The following is a 17,864-nucleotide window of genomic DNA, read 5'->3' on the forward strand; positions in this document are numbered from 1 at the left end:
AAAAAAAAAAAAAAAAAAAAAAAAAAAAAAAAAAAAAAAAAAAAAAAAAAAAAAAAAAAAAAAAAAAAAAAAAAAAAAAAAAAAAAAAAAGATGGCTGGTGTGGATCCAAATATATCAGTTAATTGCAATAACTATAAACATACTAACGTACCACTTAAAAGACAAAGACTGGCAAATTCACGTTTTTTTAAATAATCAAACTATATGCTGTTTGCAAGGAATATGTGTAAAGCACAAAGACATAAAAAAGGTTTAAATATAAGTAGATGACAATTTCTAACCACAATAAAGGTGATGTTACTTTATTTGTAACAGAAAAAAAGGGGGGAGCTTTTTTTGTAAAACCACATGATCAACTCAATAGACACAGAAGTAGCATTTGGAAAAATCAAATATCCTTTCATAATAAAAACACAACAAACTAAAAATAGAAGAAAACTTCTAGTACTTTAGGAGGCCAAGGCAGGAGGATCCCCTGAGGTCAGGAGTTTGAGACCAGCCTGGTCAACAGGGCAAAACTCTGTTTCTACTAAAAATACAAAAAAATTAGCTGGGTGAGGTGACAGGCACCTATAATCCCAGCTACTCGGGAAGCTGAGGCAGGAGAATCACTCGAAGCCAGGAGGCAGAGGTTGCAGTGAGCCAAGATCGTGTCACTGCACTCCAGCATGGGCCACAAAGCAAGACTCCATCTCAAAAAAAAGGGGGGGGGGATGAAGTACTGATAGACAAATCCATTTTTCAAAAGTACATTAGTAGTTGCCAGAGATGGGAGATGAAAAGAATGTGGAGTAACTGTTAATGGGTATGTGGTTTATTACCAGGGTGATGAAAATGTTCTAGAATATGACAGTGATGATGGTTATACAACTCTATGGATACACTAAAAATCAATGAAAAGATTGTACACTCTAAAAGGGTGAATTTTACAATATATGAATTTTATATATTTTTTTAGTGGTGGAACAAAACACATTGTTAAAGATATAGAGGGTCACTGAATAATGATATAAGTTTTAATTCATAAGAAAGATATAAGAGGCTTGGTGCAGTGGTCCATGTCTGTAATCCCACTCCTAGCTTCAGTTGAAGCCAGGAGTTCATGACCAGGCTGAAGAACACAGTGGAACCTAATCTCCACACACAAAAAAAATTTTTTTTTTTTTTTTGGAAAGAAAAATCACTTTATTCTAATTAACTCACAAAGAATAAAATCGTAACAGCTAGTTTAAGGAGGCCACACATTTGACCAGCTCCAAATTCTACAGAGTAGGAACACCCCCTTCCATTTCAATTCTGAAGCAAGGAAGCTAGGAATGACAGGAGAGGCTACACTTTATACTTTCACTATTAATTAAATTTTTATATTAAGTTAGCTTGGTTATGAGAGCTGGTTTTCCATTTCTCCAGTTTGAACTTCTTGATTAGGCCAATACGTTTGCAAGTTGGCACTGTTTCAGCACCTCGCTGAAACCCTCACAGAGCTTGATGTCACCCTGGTTCTGGGCACACTCCAAGAACTGTTTGATCTCATAGAAACAAGGCTGCTGCTGCTGCGCCGGCTGGGTTCCCTGAGGCTCCTGGTAAGTGATGTCAGACCTCGCAGGCTCAGGATCACTTCCTCCACTGAAGCCCCCAGTAATGGCGTGGCCCAGTGTGTGCCCCACAGCAGAGCCCACAGCCACGCCAGCTGCAGTGGTTGCCATCTGGGACAGCAGACCTGGCTGCCGGGGCGCAGCAGCAGGAGAGCCAACTGCAGAGGGGGGTGCCGCTGCTGGTGGCTGAGCAGCTGGTCCTGGCCTGGGCGTAGCTCTCATCTGAGGGGCCCGGCTGGCCGGAGGGGCCGTGCGGGAGGTGCGGCTTCGGCTTCCACGCGGCATCCTACCGACGGGGCTGCTCGGACTTTAGACATGCAATGACCCCCCAAAAAAATTTTAAATAGTTAGGCACAGTGGCACATGCCTGTATCCTTAGCTACTGCGAAGGCTACAGCAGGAGGATCAGCCCAGGAGTTCAAGGCTTCAGTGAGCTATGATTGTGTTACTGCACTTCAACCTGAGTGACAAAGTGAGAAAGTGAGACCCTAGAGTCCAAAAAACAAACAGTAAACAGAAAAGAAGGAAAGATGTAAGAACTTTACATTTATTTACATCTAATAGAATAGTCTTGAAACATATAAAGCGAAAATAAATAGAACCTCAAAGGGACACAAAGGAATTCAGAAGCTTAGTGGGGGATATTAACTCACCTCTCTTAGTAAGTAATAGTGCAAATAAACACTCAAAAAGTACAGACACAGATGATTAAACTTCACAACAAAGTAGGCATAATGAGCACTATATAAAGTACAGCCTCCACTGATGAGAGAATATGCTTTATTTTCAAGTACAAAAAGATACATATAAAAATTAACCACATCCTTGGCTGGGCACAGTGGCTCACGCCTGTAATCCCAGCACTTTGGGAGGCTGAGGTGGGCGGATCACCTGAGGTCAGGAGTTCGAGACCAGCCTGACCAATATGGTGAAACCCCATCTTAGAAAAAAAAAAAAAAATTAACCACATCCTTGGCTGGGCGCAGTGGCTCACGCCTATAATCCCAGCACTTTGGGAAGCCAAGGCAGGTGGATTACTTGAGGTGCGGAGTTCAAGACAAGCCTGACCAACATGGTGAAACCCTATCTCTACTAAAAATACAAAAATTAGTCAGGTGTGATGGTGCACGCCTGTAATCCCAGCTACTTGAGAGGCTGAGACAGGAGAACTGCTTGAACCTGGTGGGCAGAGTACAGTAAGCCGAGATCTCACCCCTGCACTCCAGTACTGGCCACAGAATGAGACTCTGTCTCAAAAGAAAAAAAGACCATAACCTGAGCCATAAAGCAAATCTCAACAAATTTTAAAGGATTAAAATTATATGAACATGCTCTCTGATTAAAATGAAATTAAGTTAGAAATCATTATCAAAAAGGCAACTTTTAAAGGAAACCTTATCTTTAGAAATAAAGAAACACACTACCAGGAAACTTTCTTAATTAATCTGATTAAGGTTGTCATGGTTTGAATATTTGTCCACTGCAAAAATGATGTTGAAATGTAATCTAATCCCCAGTGTGACAGTATTGAGAGGTAGGCTTTAAGAGGTGATTGAGTCATGAGGGCTCTGCCTTCATGAATGGATTAATCCACTCATGGATTAATGGACTAATTAATTAACGACTTATCATGGGAGTAAGACTGGTGGCTTTATAGAAAAAGGAAGAGAGACCGTCGCTAGCACACTCAGCCTCCTCACCATGGGATGCTGTGCATGGCCTCTGGACTCTGCAGAGTCCCCAGCACCAAGATGGTTTTCAACATATATGGCCCCACAGTCTTAGACCTTCCAGCCTCCATAAATGTATGAAATAAATTTCTTTCTTTATAAATCACCCAGTTTCAGGTACTCTGTTATAAGCAACAGAAAACAGGCTAAGACAAATGTTACCTACAAAGGACTTGCCAAAAACATATTTCTTCATAGTAAAACGAGAGGCTTTGCTCTGATCATGGGAATGAGATAAGAAATGTTCACTATCATCACTTCTATTGTACTTGAGGCCAAACCAAGATAAATATGCAGATAAAGAAATCATCAGCATATTGGAAATGAGTAAATAAAGCTGTCATTATTCAGAAATAACAAAACTATGTACACAGAAATCGAAGATTCTACAGATAAATTAATATGAGTTGAGAACAACTGCTAGAAATGAGATCAAGATATAAAAATCACTGTATTTCTATACATCAGTAACATAACAATGAAATTTTAAAATAATAGTATCATGTCATTGAAGACCTAGTAATAAATCCAATGAAGGGGCCAGGCATGGTGGTTCACGTCTGTAATCCCAGCATTTTGAGAGGCCGAGATGGGTGGATCACTTGAGGCCAAGAGTTTGAGATCAGCCTGGCCAACGTGGTAAAACCCTGTCTCAACTAAAAATACAAAAATTAGCTGGGCATGGTGGTGCATGCCTGTAGTCCCAGCTACTCGGAAGCCTGAGGCAGGAGAACCTCTCAAACCCAGGAGGTAGAAGTTGCAGTGAGCCAAGATCGCACCGCTGCACTTCAGCCTGAGTGACAGAGTGACTGTGATTCAAAAAATAAAAATTACAAAAATAAAAAATCCAGTGAAGGATGTGTAACATCTCTACAAAGAAATTAAAGACCTAAATAGCTCTAGGGATGAACATATACCACATTCATAAGAGGAAATCTCAGTGTTGGAAATATGTCAATTTTCCCCAACTTGATTTACTGATTCAATACAATCCGAATCAAAATCCCTGCAGGACTGTACAGTAAAAGAGGAATTTTACTGTTTGTAAATTATACTTGAAGAAAGAAATGAAAAAAAAAAAAATACAAGAGAATTCTTTATTTTATTTTGTTGGTTTCAGTAGAAATTGGCAAGCAGATTCTAAAATTTATATGGAAATAAATATTAAAAAGACTGTCCCAGAGAATCTTAAAAAGAAAAACAGAGCAAAGTAGGAAGACTTGCCTTGCCTGACATCTAGATTTACTAAACTCTAATAGTAGTTACGGCTACAAGAAACAGTGTGTTATTGGTAGAAGGACAGACAAACAGTCCAGTGGAAGACAAAGAGGATCAAAAAGCAGACCTCATATATGGACACTGCCACTAACATTCTTGTACAGAATCAAGAATGAATGTATATGAGAAGACTCTTTAGCAGTGAAAAATATTGTTTATTTTCTTCTGTTTATTGACTATTTATTGACCTTTTCAATAAAAAGTGAAAGAACAATTGAACATACGTAAGAAAAACATACTTGAAAACTGACTACTACTTATCCTGTACATTCTCAAAATTTTTTTCAGATCGACTGTAAAATCCTAAGTGAAAGGTAACAAAATAAAACCTTTAGAACAATGCATCTTTTACTTTATATTATTAATGCCACTAGCCTAGTCAGGCTCTCAACACGCCACACATTCAATTCTAAGGTTAATGTTCTTTCCATTGTATGAAATAGTTTTTTACTGATACATACAAACACAAGAAAAGTACAATAATTCTGTCATGAGTTAGTTCATCTTCACGGAAATAAAGAGAAGAAAGATTACATATATACCACAGACATACATATACATATATACAGACACACACACTTTATTTTATAATCCACATGGTAGCAATTATTTATAAAAAAGGTTGATTCATATTATATTAAGCTTAATCAAGAAAATCAATTTCAATTACTATATACCTTTATCAAAAACATTAGTGTTTTTCTTTTCCTCCAGAAGCTGCTAAATTGCATTAATTTTGTATAAAACATTTTGTATAAAGCATAATTTTATATAAAGCATTTCCTTAATAGAAGACACAGAGAAATCGATTCTCCCATTTAAAGAACATTAATACCACACCAGCCTGAAAACTAGCTACATTATTGAGTTTGTTAAACATTTTGAGGGGCAAACGAGTAAAATGACAAGTTCTTCCATTACAAAGCTTACATACTGATAAACACTTAAGACAAAAATAGTTCAGTTAACATTACAATATGACCAGAACATGTTAAAGTCTTTTACAATATTGAAAACTCTATCCAGCTATCACAGAAATGAGTAGAAATGACTCACGGTTGCATCGTTTTTGTACAAATCGTAATTTGCAGGCTGTTCTGTAAGTTGATAGTCGTATGACATCAAAATTCTGAGCACCTGAAAAAAGGCAAACAGAAATGCTCAACTAGATTTACCATTTAGTTTCCAAACGCTAAGAAGTGGCTCCATCCTACGGTGTTGCCACAGTATACAAGTCAGCTAGGACTTCTGTTTTGAAATGGAGGGTCAATTAAAAAAACCAGAGGGAGAAAAGGATAGGAAACACGTGCATGCCCAATACGTGCTGGGACTCTGCTAGTTTTGCTCCTGATATCCTGTCTGTTCATCAGAGAAAACTCCAAAGGTAGGAACACTTATGACATGGGTGAGTGAACTACATGATTAGGAAAGGGCAGCAGGGTGGCATCGTGGGAAAGACCCAAGCCTAGAGTCAGAAAAGCTGCATGCCTGTCCCAGCCTGACAAACCACAGAATGCAACCGTGACCATGCCGCATGCCTCTGCACATAAGTGTCCTCATCTGGGAAATGGGAGAACCTACCAGCTGCCTATAAGGTCCCCTTCCAGGTCTGTGGCAGCCTGTATTTTCCTAAAAAAGTGTCCACAACAGTGTTTCCAGAGCAGTATTTTATGTGCTTCTCGTATGTTGTCCCTCTCCATCAAGATCTAGAGATTCTTTCCTTCCATGGGAATCTGGCCAGGACACTGTGACTGCCTCGCTGCCCAGAACGCAGCAGAAGTACAGTGTAGGACTTCTGGAGACAGATGGTAGAAGATGGCACAGCTTGCTCCCCTCTTGCTCTTCCGGGATGCCTGCCCTGGGAACCCAGATGCTATACCATGAGAAAGCCCAGACTGATGTGGAGAGGCCACAGTGAGAGGCTCATAAGGCAGAAGAACTGAGTCCACCAACCAAAGCAGCATCGGTTGCCAAATGCGCAGGTAAGCAAGCCTTCAAATCATTCAAGCCCTGAGCCTTTGAGTCTTCTGCTGAGATCTCAGGCATCATGAAGCAAAGTCAAGACATCAGCACTAAATGCTGTTCTGAGTCTAGACCCAAAAAATGCATAAACAAAATAAATGACTATTTGAAGAGTAAGCCAGAGTAACTAGACCAAAGCCTAAAATTGTACATGAGTTTATAAATCACATTTTGTTCTCATTTTAAAATTTGCTGCAAATGAACTCTACTTGAATTTTAAGGTCGCTTTAGATAGGGTTGGCCCCAATGTGAGATTTATTTCACCTATCCTGCCTTTATAAAATCTGGCAGCAACTTTTGACTCAACAAGGGGAAAGAGCAAGACCCTATCTCTAAAATAGATATATGTATATACATATAATATATATTTTTATATTATATAAATTATATATAAATATATTATATATAGTATATATTTTTATATTATGTAAATATATTTGTAATATAATTCACATTCCATACAATTCACCCATTTAAAGCATGCGACTGAATGGTGTTTACTACACACACAATTGTGCAATCATCACCACAATCGATTTACAACATTTTCATCATCCCAAAAAGAAACCTCTTACCCTTAACAGTCACTTTATCTACCACGCCTGGCTAATTTTTAATTTTTTTTTTTTTTTTTTTTTTGAGACGGAGTTTCACTCTTGTTACCCAGGCTGGAGTGCAATGGCGCGATCTCGGCTCACCGCAACCTCCGCCTCCTGGGTTCAGGCAATTCTCCTGCCTCAGCCTCCTGAGTAGCTGGGATTACAGGCACAGGCCACCATGCCCAGCTGAATTTTTGTATTTTTAGTAGAGACGGGGTTTCACCTTGTTGACCAGGATGGTCTCGATCTCTTGACCTCGTGATCCACCCGTCTCGGCCTCCCAAAGTGCTGGGATTACAGGCGTGAGCCACCGCGCCCGGCCTAATAGAGACAGGGTCTCGCTATGTTGCCCAGGGTGGCCTCAAACTCCTGGGCTTAAACAATCCTCCTGCCTCGACCTCCCAAAGAGCTAGGATTACTGGCTTGCACCACTGCACCAAGCCCTGAGCATATTTTAATTGAGTTGTCTTTTTATCACTGAGTTGCAAATGTTATTCACATACTTTAGATACTAGTCACTTGCGAGATGCATGATTAGCAAATATTTTCTCCCATTCTGTGGGTAGTGGCTTCTTGATTTTAGTGGCCTCTGTTGAAGTATAAAAGTTTATCATTTTGATAAAGTCCCATTTATCTATTTTTTGTTGTTGTTGTTTTGAGACAGAGTCTCACTCTTGTGGCCCAGGCTGGAGTACAGGTGTAATCTTGGCTCACTGCAACTTCTACCTCCTAGATTCAAGCAATTCTCCTACCTCAGCCTCCTGAGTAGCTGGGATTACAGGCTCCCGCCACCCCACCTGGCTAATTTTTGTACTTTTAGTAGAGACGAGGTTTCACCATGTTGGCAGGCTGGTCTCAAACTCCTGAACTCAGATGATCTGCCCACCTCAGCCTCCCAAAGTGCTGGAATTATAGGCATGAGCCACCACTCCTGGCCTATTTTTTTTTTCTTTTGTCATTTGTGCTTTTGGTGTCAGGTCCAAGATGACTTTGCCTAATTCAAGGTCAAGATGTATACCTGTGTTTTCTTCTAAGAGTTATACAGTTTTAAATCTTATATTTAGGTCTATGATCCATTTTGAGTTAATTTATAACATGGTGTGAGGTAGGGGTCCAAATTCACTCTCCTGCATGTGAATATCCAGTTCATTTGTTCAAAAGACTGTTCTTCCCTCAGTGAATGGTTCTGCCACCCTTGTCAAAAAATCAACTGACCACAGTTACATGGGTTTAATTCCAGATTTTCAATTCTCTCTCATTGATTGTGTGTCCATCCTTATGCCAGCAGCATACAATCTGGATTATTGTAGCTTTGTAGTAAGTTCTGAAATCAGAAAGTGTGAGCCTCCAAGTTTGTTCTTAATTTTCAAGATGCTTTTGGCTATTCTGGATCATTTGAATTTCCATATGAATTTTAGGACCCGTCCATCCATTTCTACAAAAAAATCCAGTTGAGATGTTTATGTATGAGGATTGCATTGAATCTGTAGGTTAATTTAAGGAATACTGCCTTCTTTCTTTTTTTTTTTTTTTTTTTAAGAGACAGTGTTTCACCATGTTGGCCAGGATGGTCTCGATCTCTGACCTTGTGATCCACCCGCCTCAGCCTCCCAAAGTGCTGGGATCACAGGCATGAGCCACCGTGCCCAGCCAATACTGCCTTCTTATAAATAATAAGTCCTCCAACCCATCAACATAGAATGTCTTTCATTTATTTGGGTCTTCCTTAATTTCTTTCAACAACGTTTTATAATAGCATATAAGTTTTACACTTCTTTTGTTAAATTTATTCAGTTCTGTTTTCTTTTACTTACTTAGCTTCTTAATAAATCACTATCTCAGCCTAAATTGGAACCATTAAATATTAGTAAAAAACTAAACTGATGATTTAAACAAAGAATGGTGGCAAAGATTCAAGGGCATTTAATAAATAACCTGTCATTATATCACCATAAGTAATTTTAACATCTAGATATTTATTTTTGTGAAATATTTTTATGGGAAATACTAAGAAAACAAATGTGAACAGCTAGGAAAGGAAAGCTCCTTCCCAACAGATGAACAGAAAGGTTAGTAATGACTGATTAGACTGCAAGGCAATTATTAGGCCATGTTTGCTCATGGAAAAGTAACTACAGGAAAAAGTCAGTGCACCTGGTATAACTGCCTTTCTTCAGACTCTTTCTCCAGTGCAGTGACAGATTCGCATACCGCAAAAGATGAAATACAGCAAATATCACAAAAGTACAAAGCTAACTATAATACTTTTGGAAAATGATAAACTCCATGTCCTCCAGCCAAGTTTGCCAGAGATCTCTACACCGAAGTTTCAGGAACAGTTAAGAATCAAGTGTCACTCTGCTTTCCTTTGCCACTGTTCCTTATGAACTTGCATCACCGTAAAGCCCAGTGGAAAAAAGGTACAGACATTAGTGGGATGGCACACAATTCAGACACTCTAGGGAGCTGTGCCACAACAGAATTTTAGAGATCTAATAGCAGTCACAAAGAGTTAGATACAAACAATAGCCTTAGAATCTTACTAAAATCATATTGTGCCAACATTCTACTAAGAGGTTCTAAAACCTCCCATATGTCTGCCTTATTCTGGAGCAATCATCTTTGCTGGTTTCTTAGAAGGAAAGTAAAGTCCTCACCCACTGCCTCAAAGGATAAGCCTTCACTATTTTATTTTATTTCATTTTATTTTATTTTTTGCCCAGGCTAGTCTCAAACTCCTGAGCTGAAGTGATCCTCCCACTTCGGCCTCCTGAGTAGCTGGAATTACAGGCATGAGCCACCATGTCTGGCAACTACTCCTTGCAAAACTCTGCAGCTACTTCTAAAATATTTCTTATTGAGATATTGGCTCACAGCTGATTCCCACTGACAGCTTCCTATATTTCGTGTAATTATGCTTTCATGAAAAAGGATACTGTTCTATTCTGTTAAAATGTTAAAGAAACACGCAACCTCAGATGAGATTTTAGTGCACTGCAAACACCTCCTTTTATTTCCAGACAAGAGAAGAGCTTTAGGAAAATGACAAATGTAGACACCAGATCAACTTCAAAGTCTTTTTATAAGCAAGAAGATATAAATAATAAAAGTGAGATAAGTGACAGCCAATTTGTCGTGCCTGTGCACCTACGTGTGTGTGTGTGTGTGTGTATGTGTGTGTGTGTGTTGATAGGAGAAGGCAGGATATGAAGCAAAATTTGCTAACTGCAATCATAGTGAAGATGATGTGATTCTAAGGGTTAATTAGCATCATCTGATCATAAGCATTGCCTGGCACTATGCTAAATGCATCAAATTCCAGGTCCCACTCCAGAGCTACTTCCTGAAACAAAATCTCCTGTGAGAACCCCTGGAATCCTTTTTTTTTTTTAAGACAGGGTCTCACTGTTTTTTTTTAAGACACAGTCTCATACTGTTGCCCAGGCTGGAGTGCAGTGGTGCGATCTTGGCTCACTGCAGCCTTGACCCTTTGGGCTCAGGTGATCCACCTCAGCCTCCCGAGTAGCTGGGACCACAGGTGTGTGCCACCACACCCAGCTAATTTTTGTATTTTTTACAGAGATGGGGTTTTGCTAAGTTGCCCAGCCTGGTCTTGAACTCCTGAGCTCAATGGATTTGCCTGCCTTGCCCTTCCAAAGTGCTATGATTATAGGCATGAGCCACCATGCCTGGCCTAGAATCTTCACTTTTAACAAGTGCCCAATAGAGTTTTTTGGGGGTTTTTTTTGGTGTTGGTTTTGAGACGGAGTCTCATTCTGTCCCCCAGACTGGAGTGCAGCAGCGTGATCTCGGCTCACTACAACCTCCACCTTCCAGGTTTTGTAAACTGTCATGGCGCTGGTGGGAGTGTAGCAGTGAGGGCGCTACACTTTTTTCAGCTTACAAAAGCGACTCTCCCATCTCAGCCTCCCAAGCAGCAGGGACTACAGGGGTGTGACACCATGCCTGGCTAATTTTATATTTTTAGTGGAGACAGGGTTTCACTGAGGAAAGAAACCCCTGTTTACTGTCACTTGTCTCAAAAAAGGAGGAAGTAAAAGTTGAAACGTAGCAGGCATAGGGTCAGTGGCCTGGAGGTTAAAGATTAAACCCCCCACCCTTAAGATCTCAGGCAATCTTAAGTGGAAGAAATGCCCTCTATTGTTCCCATTCAATCTTGCTCAAATCCCCATACTTACTTCATTGATTACCCCCTCACATGCACTTTCTGAAACTGTAAACCCAAGACCCTTTTACAGTAATATCTAGAGTTGTAAGCCTATATAAAGGCAGAGGTTTTCTTTGTTAGACAAGCTTGGCTGTTAGGCAACTATGCCACCTTGTTCCCAGTCGAATAAATCACCCCTTCCTTCCCTGTTCGGTGTTCGAGAGGTCTGTTTCTTGTGGCCACTCCTGCTTCATCACCATGTTGGTCAGGCTGGTCTCGAACTCCTGACCTCAAGCAATCTGCCTGCCTCGGTCTCCCAAAGTGCTGGGATTACAGGTGTGAGCCACCATGCTGGCCCCAAAAGAGTTTTACAATCAAATTACGTTCAAGAAACACAGTACTACCCAGCTCAACTAACAGGTATGGCTCATGCACACTCCTCAAATTCACCTCACACCCAACTGCAATCAGTCTGGACTGCAAGGAAACACCCAATTGCACCCAGCCCTCTCATCTTGGGGTCTTCACAAGTGCTGCCGCCCCAGCCTTTCCTTCACTTCCTCAGACCAACTCATCCTGGGTGTCGCTTCTCCCAGATCCCTCCTGAACCCCAGTGCTTCCCCCATGTGCCTCCTACTGCACTATTTCCAGGAAACGAAGTTACATGATGAAGGCAAAGGCCATTTGTTGTTTCTGTTCACTGTTAAATGCTAACTAGAACACAATAAAACTAGCACCTGAAATAGTTATTCAATGAATAAATATGTTAAAATTGGGGAAGTTGTGTTGCTAGTGCAAAACACTGTGCTCTACTTTCTCCTAAAAATATATAAAACCAAAAGGTTAGACAAACTATAGATACAATTTTGGACATTAGCAAAGAAAAACTGATAGAGGAGGATGAGCAAAGTAGTGGGGAAGCCACTTCCTTTCAGTATTCTGTGTACAACAAGCCCACGCTTTTAGTATTCTTCAGGTAGGGCAGAGTGCTCTGCACTGTGTTCCAGGAAGCCATAGGATTTGAGGGAGGTGCTCGGCCAATCTGTCAGAGGCATTTGAACCAAAACAACTCCATCTTATCTAGGGGCAAGGTAAAATGAAGCTGAGACCCACTGGGCTGAATTCTCAGATGATTAAGTCACTCTAAATCACAGGATGAGATAGGAGGTCAGCCCAAGATACAGGTCCTAAAGACCTTGCTGATAAAACAGGTTACAGTAAAGAAGCCAGCTAAAACCCACCAAAACCAAGATGGCGACAAGAGTGTGACCTCTGGTTGTCCTCACTGCTACACTCCCACCAGCACCATGACAGTTTACAAATGCCATGGCGACATCAGGAAGTTATCCTGTATGGTCTAAAAAGGGGAGGCATGAATAATCCACCTCTTGTTTAGCATATCATCAAGAAATAACCATAAAAGTGGGCATCCAGCAGCCCCCGGGGCCACACTGTTTACAGAGTAGCCATTCTTTTATTCCTCTACTTTCTTAATAAACTTGCTTTCACTTTACTCTATGGGCGCGCCCAGAATTCTTTCTTACGCAAGATCCAAGAACCCTCTCTTGGGGTCTGGACCAGGACCCCTTTCCTGTAACAAATCCATGGAAGATACAAGGAAGTAAATGTGTTTTGTTTAAAAAGCAAGGCAGAAGAGCAGAAGATCAAACACCGCATGTTCTCACTCATAGGCGGGTGTTGAACAATGAGAACACATGGACACAGGGAGGGGAGCACTACACACTGGGGTCAGTTGGGGGGAAATAGGGGAGGGACGGAGGGGGGTGGGGAGCTGGGGAGAGATAGCAAGGGGAGAGATGCCGTAGGTGATGGGGAGGAAGGCAGCAAATCACACTGCCACGTGTGTACCTATGCAACAATTTTGTATGTTCTTCACATGTACCCCAAAACCTAAAATGCAATAAAATAAATAAATGGGGGAAAATAAAAATAAAAATAAAAAGCAAGGCAAATGGGAAGAAGAGGGATGAGGAGGAAGAGAGGATGAAGGGAGAAGAGATTATAGAGCTAGAAGATGCAAGCATAATAAAATGCTGAATTGTCTGAAATTTTTCACAAGCATTTATAATTTAAAAAATGTTTGGCCTGGCACAGTGGCTCATGCCTGTAATCCCAGCACTTTGGGAGGCCAAGGCAGGTGAATCACCTGAGGTCAGGAATTTGAGACCAACCTGACCAATAAGGCAAAACCCCATCTCTATTTTGTAAAAATACAAAAATTAGCCAGGCATGGTGGTGCGTGCCTGTAATCCCAGCTACTTGGGAGGCTGAGACAGGAGAATCACTTAAACCTTGGAGACAGAGGATGCAGTGAGCTGAGATCGTGCCACTGCATTCCAGCCTGGGTGACAGATCAAGATTCTGCATAAAAAATTAAAAAAATAAAAATAAGAAGTTTTTCAAGGGATTGTTAGTCCAAATAAGTAATGTAAAAGACTTAATCTTTTTCTTTGCAATGAGAATTAAAACCTGGGAAACAGAGATGAGGCCAGAGGTCCCATCAGAGAGGAAGACATAAATACAGCCAAGACCACTGAACACTGAAGGATGACTCTCTCAGTGGGTGAATTAGGGAAAAAAGAGAACGCATCCCACAAAGGGAAATGCTGGGGACACAAACCTTTCTCCACCTTGATTCAAATTTACATTTATCTGAATTTAACACAAATAAGAATAATAGCAAGCAAAGAAAGGAATAACTAAATGGTCGGGTGCGGTGGTTCACGCCTATAGTCCCAGCACTTTGAGAGGCTGAGGCAGGCAGATCACTTGAAGTTAGGAGTTTGAGAACAGACTGGTCAACATAGCAAAACCCCATCTCTACTAGAAATACAAAGATTAGCTTTGTAGAAATACAAAAGCTAATCTTTGTATTTCTAGTAGACAAATATAAAGTGGTGGTGCAGGCGCAGGTTGCAGTGAGCCGAGACTGAGCCACTGCATGCCACCCTGGGCGACAGAGCAAGACTCCATCTTAAAAAAAAAAAAAAAAAGAAAGTAATAGCTAAATGGATTAAATTATACAAAATAATAACAAAGTCTAATCTGTGGAGTTAAAATATATATCTTTTTTTTTTTAACAGGGTCTCACTCACCTAGACACTAGAGTGCAGTTTCATAATCTCGGCTCACTGTAACATTGACTTCCCAGGCTCAAGCAATCCTCCCAACTCTCAGCCTCCCAAGCAGCTGGGACTACAGGAATAAGCCCCCACACCTGGCTAATTTTTGTTTTTTTCTAGAGACAGGGTTTTGCCACGTTGCCCAGGCTGGTCTCAAACTCCTAGGCTCAAGCAATCTACTTGCCTCAGCCTCCCAAAATGCTGGAATTATAGGTATGAGCCACTGCGCCCAGCCCTTAAAGAAGATAATACTAAAACGGTATAAATTTCATAAAGGAGGTACCCTAAAATATTCCAATATTCTCATAATATTTGAACAAAGTTACAAATATTGATAAGCTATATGTTAGTTAATGTTAATATTTCTAGAGTAAAGAACAGAAAAATACACAACTCACAACCAAGTAGAGGGAAGCAATGGGATGGAAGGAAGCAAGCAAGCTCAGCTCCTCTAAGACAGGGAAAGAAAGAAGGAACACATCAAAGAAAGGACAAAATTGAAGCACAAAATATGATGGAAACATAAACCAAAAATAAAACTCTAAGGCCCCCCAACCATCTGAATGGACTTCCTCCTCAGCCAGGGCTCTTTTAACATTTAACCTGAGAGACTGTTTCAGGCCATGATAGGAAGCTGGGGTCAAACATGCCTCACTCTACCCCTCTGGCATTACTGTCAACACAGACCTTAAGTTTAATACGAAACATGTTACAACTTATTCTCTCTGAAGCCTGCTACCTGGAGGCTTTATCTGTATGATAAAACTTTGGTCTCCACGATCTCTTACTGCAACCCAGACTTTCCTTTCCGTCAATCCCAGGTCTTTGGGTAGACTCAACCAGTAGCCAACCAGAAAACTTTTCAATCTACCTACAAGCTGGAAGGCTCCCCCTCACCCCTTCAAGTTGTTCTGCCTTTCTGAACCAAACCAATGTGTTTCTCAAGTGTATTTGATTTTAGTCTCATGCCTCCTTAAAATGTATAAAACCAAGCTGCACCCCAACCACCCTGGGCACATGTTCTCAGGACCTCCTGAGGGCTGTGTTATGAACCACGGTCACTCATATTTAGCTTAGAATAAATCTCTTCGAATATTTTACAGAATTTGACACTTTTTATCAACAGAAAATATGAAATATATGACTATTCACTAAAAAGGCTAGACAGAATAAACTCTTCAGTGACAAGGGAAAGATTGTCATACTGTTTTTTTTTTTAATATATTCTAGCTTATGCTACTTACAAGAGACAAAAACCTAAGAATTCAGAAATTTTTAAAGTAAAAGAATTAAAAGATATACACTGTACTAAGTATGCTAACTGAAAGAAAGCCAGCATTAGCTACATCAATATGCTACAAAATAGATTTCAAAGCATCAGAAGCATTACTAGGTAAAAAGGGTAACTATATAATGACAACAGATTCACTTTCCTAGGTAGACATAACATTTTAAAGTACATGCATCTAAGAATTAAAGTTTCAAAAGCCAACAGAAGTACAAGAAAAAATAGAATAATCTTGATCAAAGCTGAAATATTTAACATCTCTCAGTGATTAAGATCAAGCAATCAAATCACCAAGGACAAAAAAGATTTTGATGCAATATGCAACAAGCTTGATCTAAATAATGCAGAAATCATACACATTTTCAAGTACTCATGGAATATCTGGAAAAACACAAAACATAAATTATCAACAAATTCAAAAATTCTAGATCTTCCCTCATTTCCTGACCCAAAACCCAATTAAGCTATACAGGTTTTTTTAACTAAAACATTTACTTTCAAATTGTAAAAGATACTCCAGCTGGGTACAGTGCCCCATGCCTGTAATCCCAGCACTTTCGGAGACCAAGATGGAAGGATCACTTGAGCCCTGAAGTTCAAGACCAGCCTGGGCAACATAGCAATACCCTGTCTCTATCAATCAGTCAATCAACCAACCAACAAACCAATCAAAAAAAGGATAGTTCTAAGTAATTAATAATAAAAAATTAGAGAAAATAGAGAACTGATCATAAAAAATAGTAATTATAAGAACACTTGGGATGAAAAAAAAAATAACGGGAAAGTTTATTCTTAAATGCTTACATAAGAAAAAAAAAGGCCTGGTTACATAAGAAAACAAATGGCCTTAGCAACCCAACATAAGAAGTTAGAAAAATTGCAGAATTGCCTAAATATGAAGAGGAAAATAAGCAGCACGAATGAGGCAGAGAACAAAGATACATAAAGAGGACCAATAAAGCCAAAAGTCGGTCCTTTGCCAATAAAATTGACAAACTTTAGAAAAGACAAAATAAAATCAGAATCTCTGAGCATGGAGGCCTGGTATCAAGTACCTTGTAGAATCAACTGGAGAGCTTTCACATTAGCACCAGAGTTGAGGATTACTCTACTCATCTGTTACCTTTCATTTTTCTTAAGTGACTATATCATGTAAGAATCATAAACTACCAACTTATTTCTATGTAATATATTTCATTCTTCTTTTAATAAATATTTATTGAGGCGCCACCATAATAAACAGATGTGATCCTGATTCTCATGTTGCTTAGGGTCTAAAAGAGAAAATATTAAGCAAAGAAAGAATAAACTAATTTCATCACTGTTCATAACGAAATGTAAAAATACTGCCTAAAAACATAAAGGCTTAAGGATATTATATAAAGTCATAATAGTGAAGGTAACACAGGGTTGAAAAATGCAAACTATGTAACAAACTTACACAGGTACTCCCTGAATCTAAAAGTTACAATTATTTTTTTTAAAAGAGCTCCAAAAGGAAATATTCTGAAAATTAAAGTTAAAAATAAACAAACTATTTAGATTATTAAATTATTATGGCTTCTTTTATGCTACAATGGCAGAGTTGAGTAGCTGGACAAAGAACTCATCACACGGCCTGCAAATCCTAAAATATTTACTTTCTGGCTCTTTAAGAAAAAGATGGCTGGCCCCAGCACTGTATTAACAGAGTAAAGAAGAAATTCATTCATCTCAAGGGAAGCAGAAAACATTGATAAAATTCAATATTCATTCATGACTTAAGAAATATGGCCAGGCGCAGTGGCTCAAGCCTGTAATCCCAGCACTTAGGGAGGCCGAGGTGGGTGGATCACGAGGTCAAGAGATCAAGACCATCCTGGTCAACATGGTGAAACCCCGTCTCTACTAAAAATATAAAAAATAGCCGGGCGCGGTGGCTCAAGCCTGTAATTCCAGCACTTTGGGAGGCCGAGGCGGGTGGATCACGAGGTCAAGAGATCGAGACCATCCTGGTCAACATGGTGAAACCCCGTCTCTACTAAAAATATAAAAAATTAG

At 39.8% G+C, this 17,864-nt stretch overlaps 2 protein-coding genes across 22 annotated transcripts in view; both read right to left on the reverse strand.

Moving 5' to 3' along the window:
• Window positions 1–17,864, reverse strand: part of DTNB (dystrobrevin beta) — a 310,883-nt gene that overhangs the window by 248,428 nt on the left and 44,591 nt on the right. For all 21 annotated transcript variants that reach the window (XM_017527170.2, XM_017527155.2, XM_017527133.2 and 18 more), the window contains exon 3: window positions 5,661–5,741. In XM_017527170.2, the coding sequence (XP_017382659.1) occupies window positions 5,661–5,741 (81 nt within the window). The remainder of the gene's footprint in view (window positions 1–5,660; window positions 5,742–17,864) is intronic.
• Window positions 922–1,937, reverse strand: LOC108303449 (coiled-coil-helix-coiled-coil-helix domain-containing protein 2-like). The gene has a single exon (XM_037737891.1). It carries the CDS (start codon window positions 1,879–1,881, stop codon window positions 1,426–1,428), a length of 456 nt encoding a protein of 151 aa, XP_037593819.1. The 5' UTR covers window positions 1,882–1,937; the 3' UTR covers window positions 922–1,425.

This window comes from Cebus imitator, unplaced genomic scaffold (assembly GCF_001604975.1).
Source record: "Cebus imitator isolate Cc_AM_T3 unplaced genomic scaffold, Cebus_imitator-1.0 Scaffold1, whole genome shotgun sequence".
NCBI classification, from domain to species: Eukaryota; Metazoa; Chordata; class Mammalia; order Primates; family Cebidae; genus Cebus; species Cebus imitator.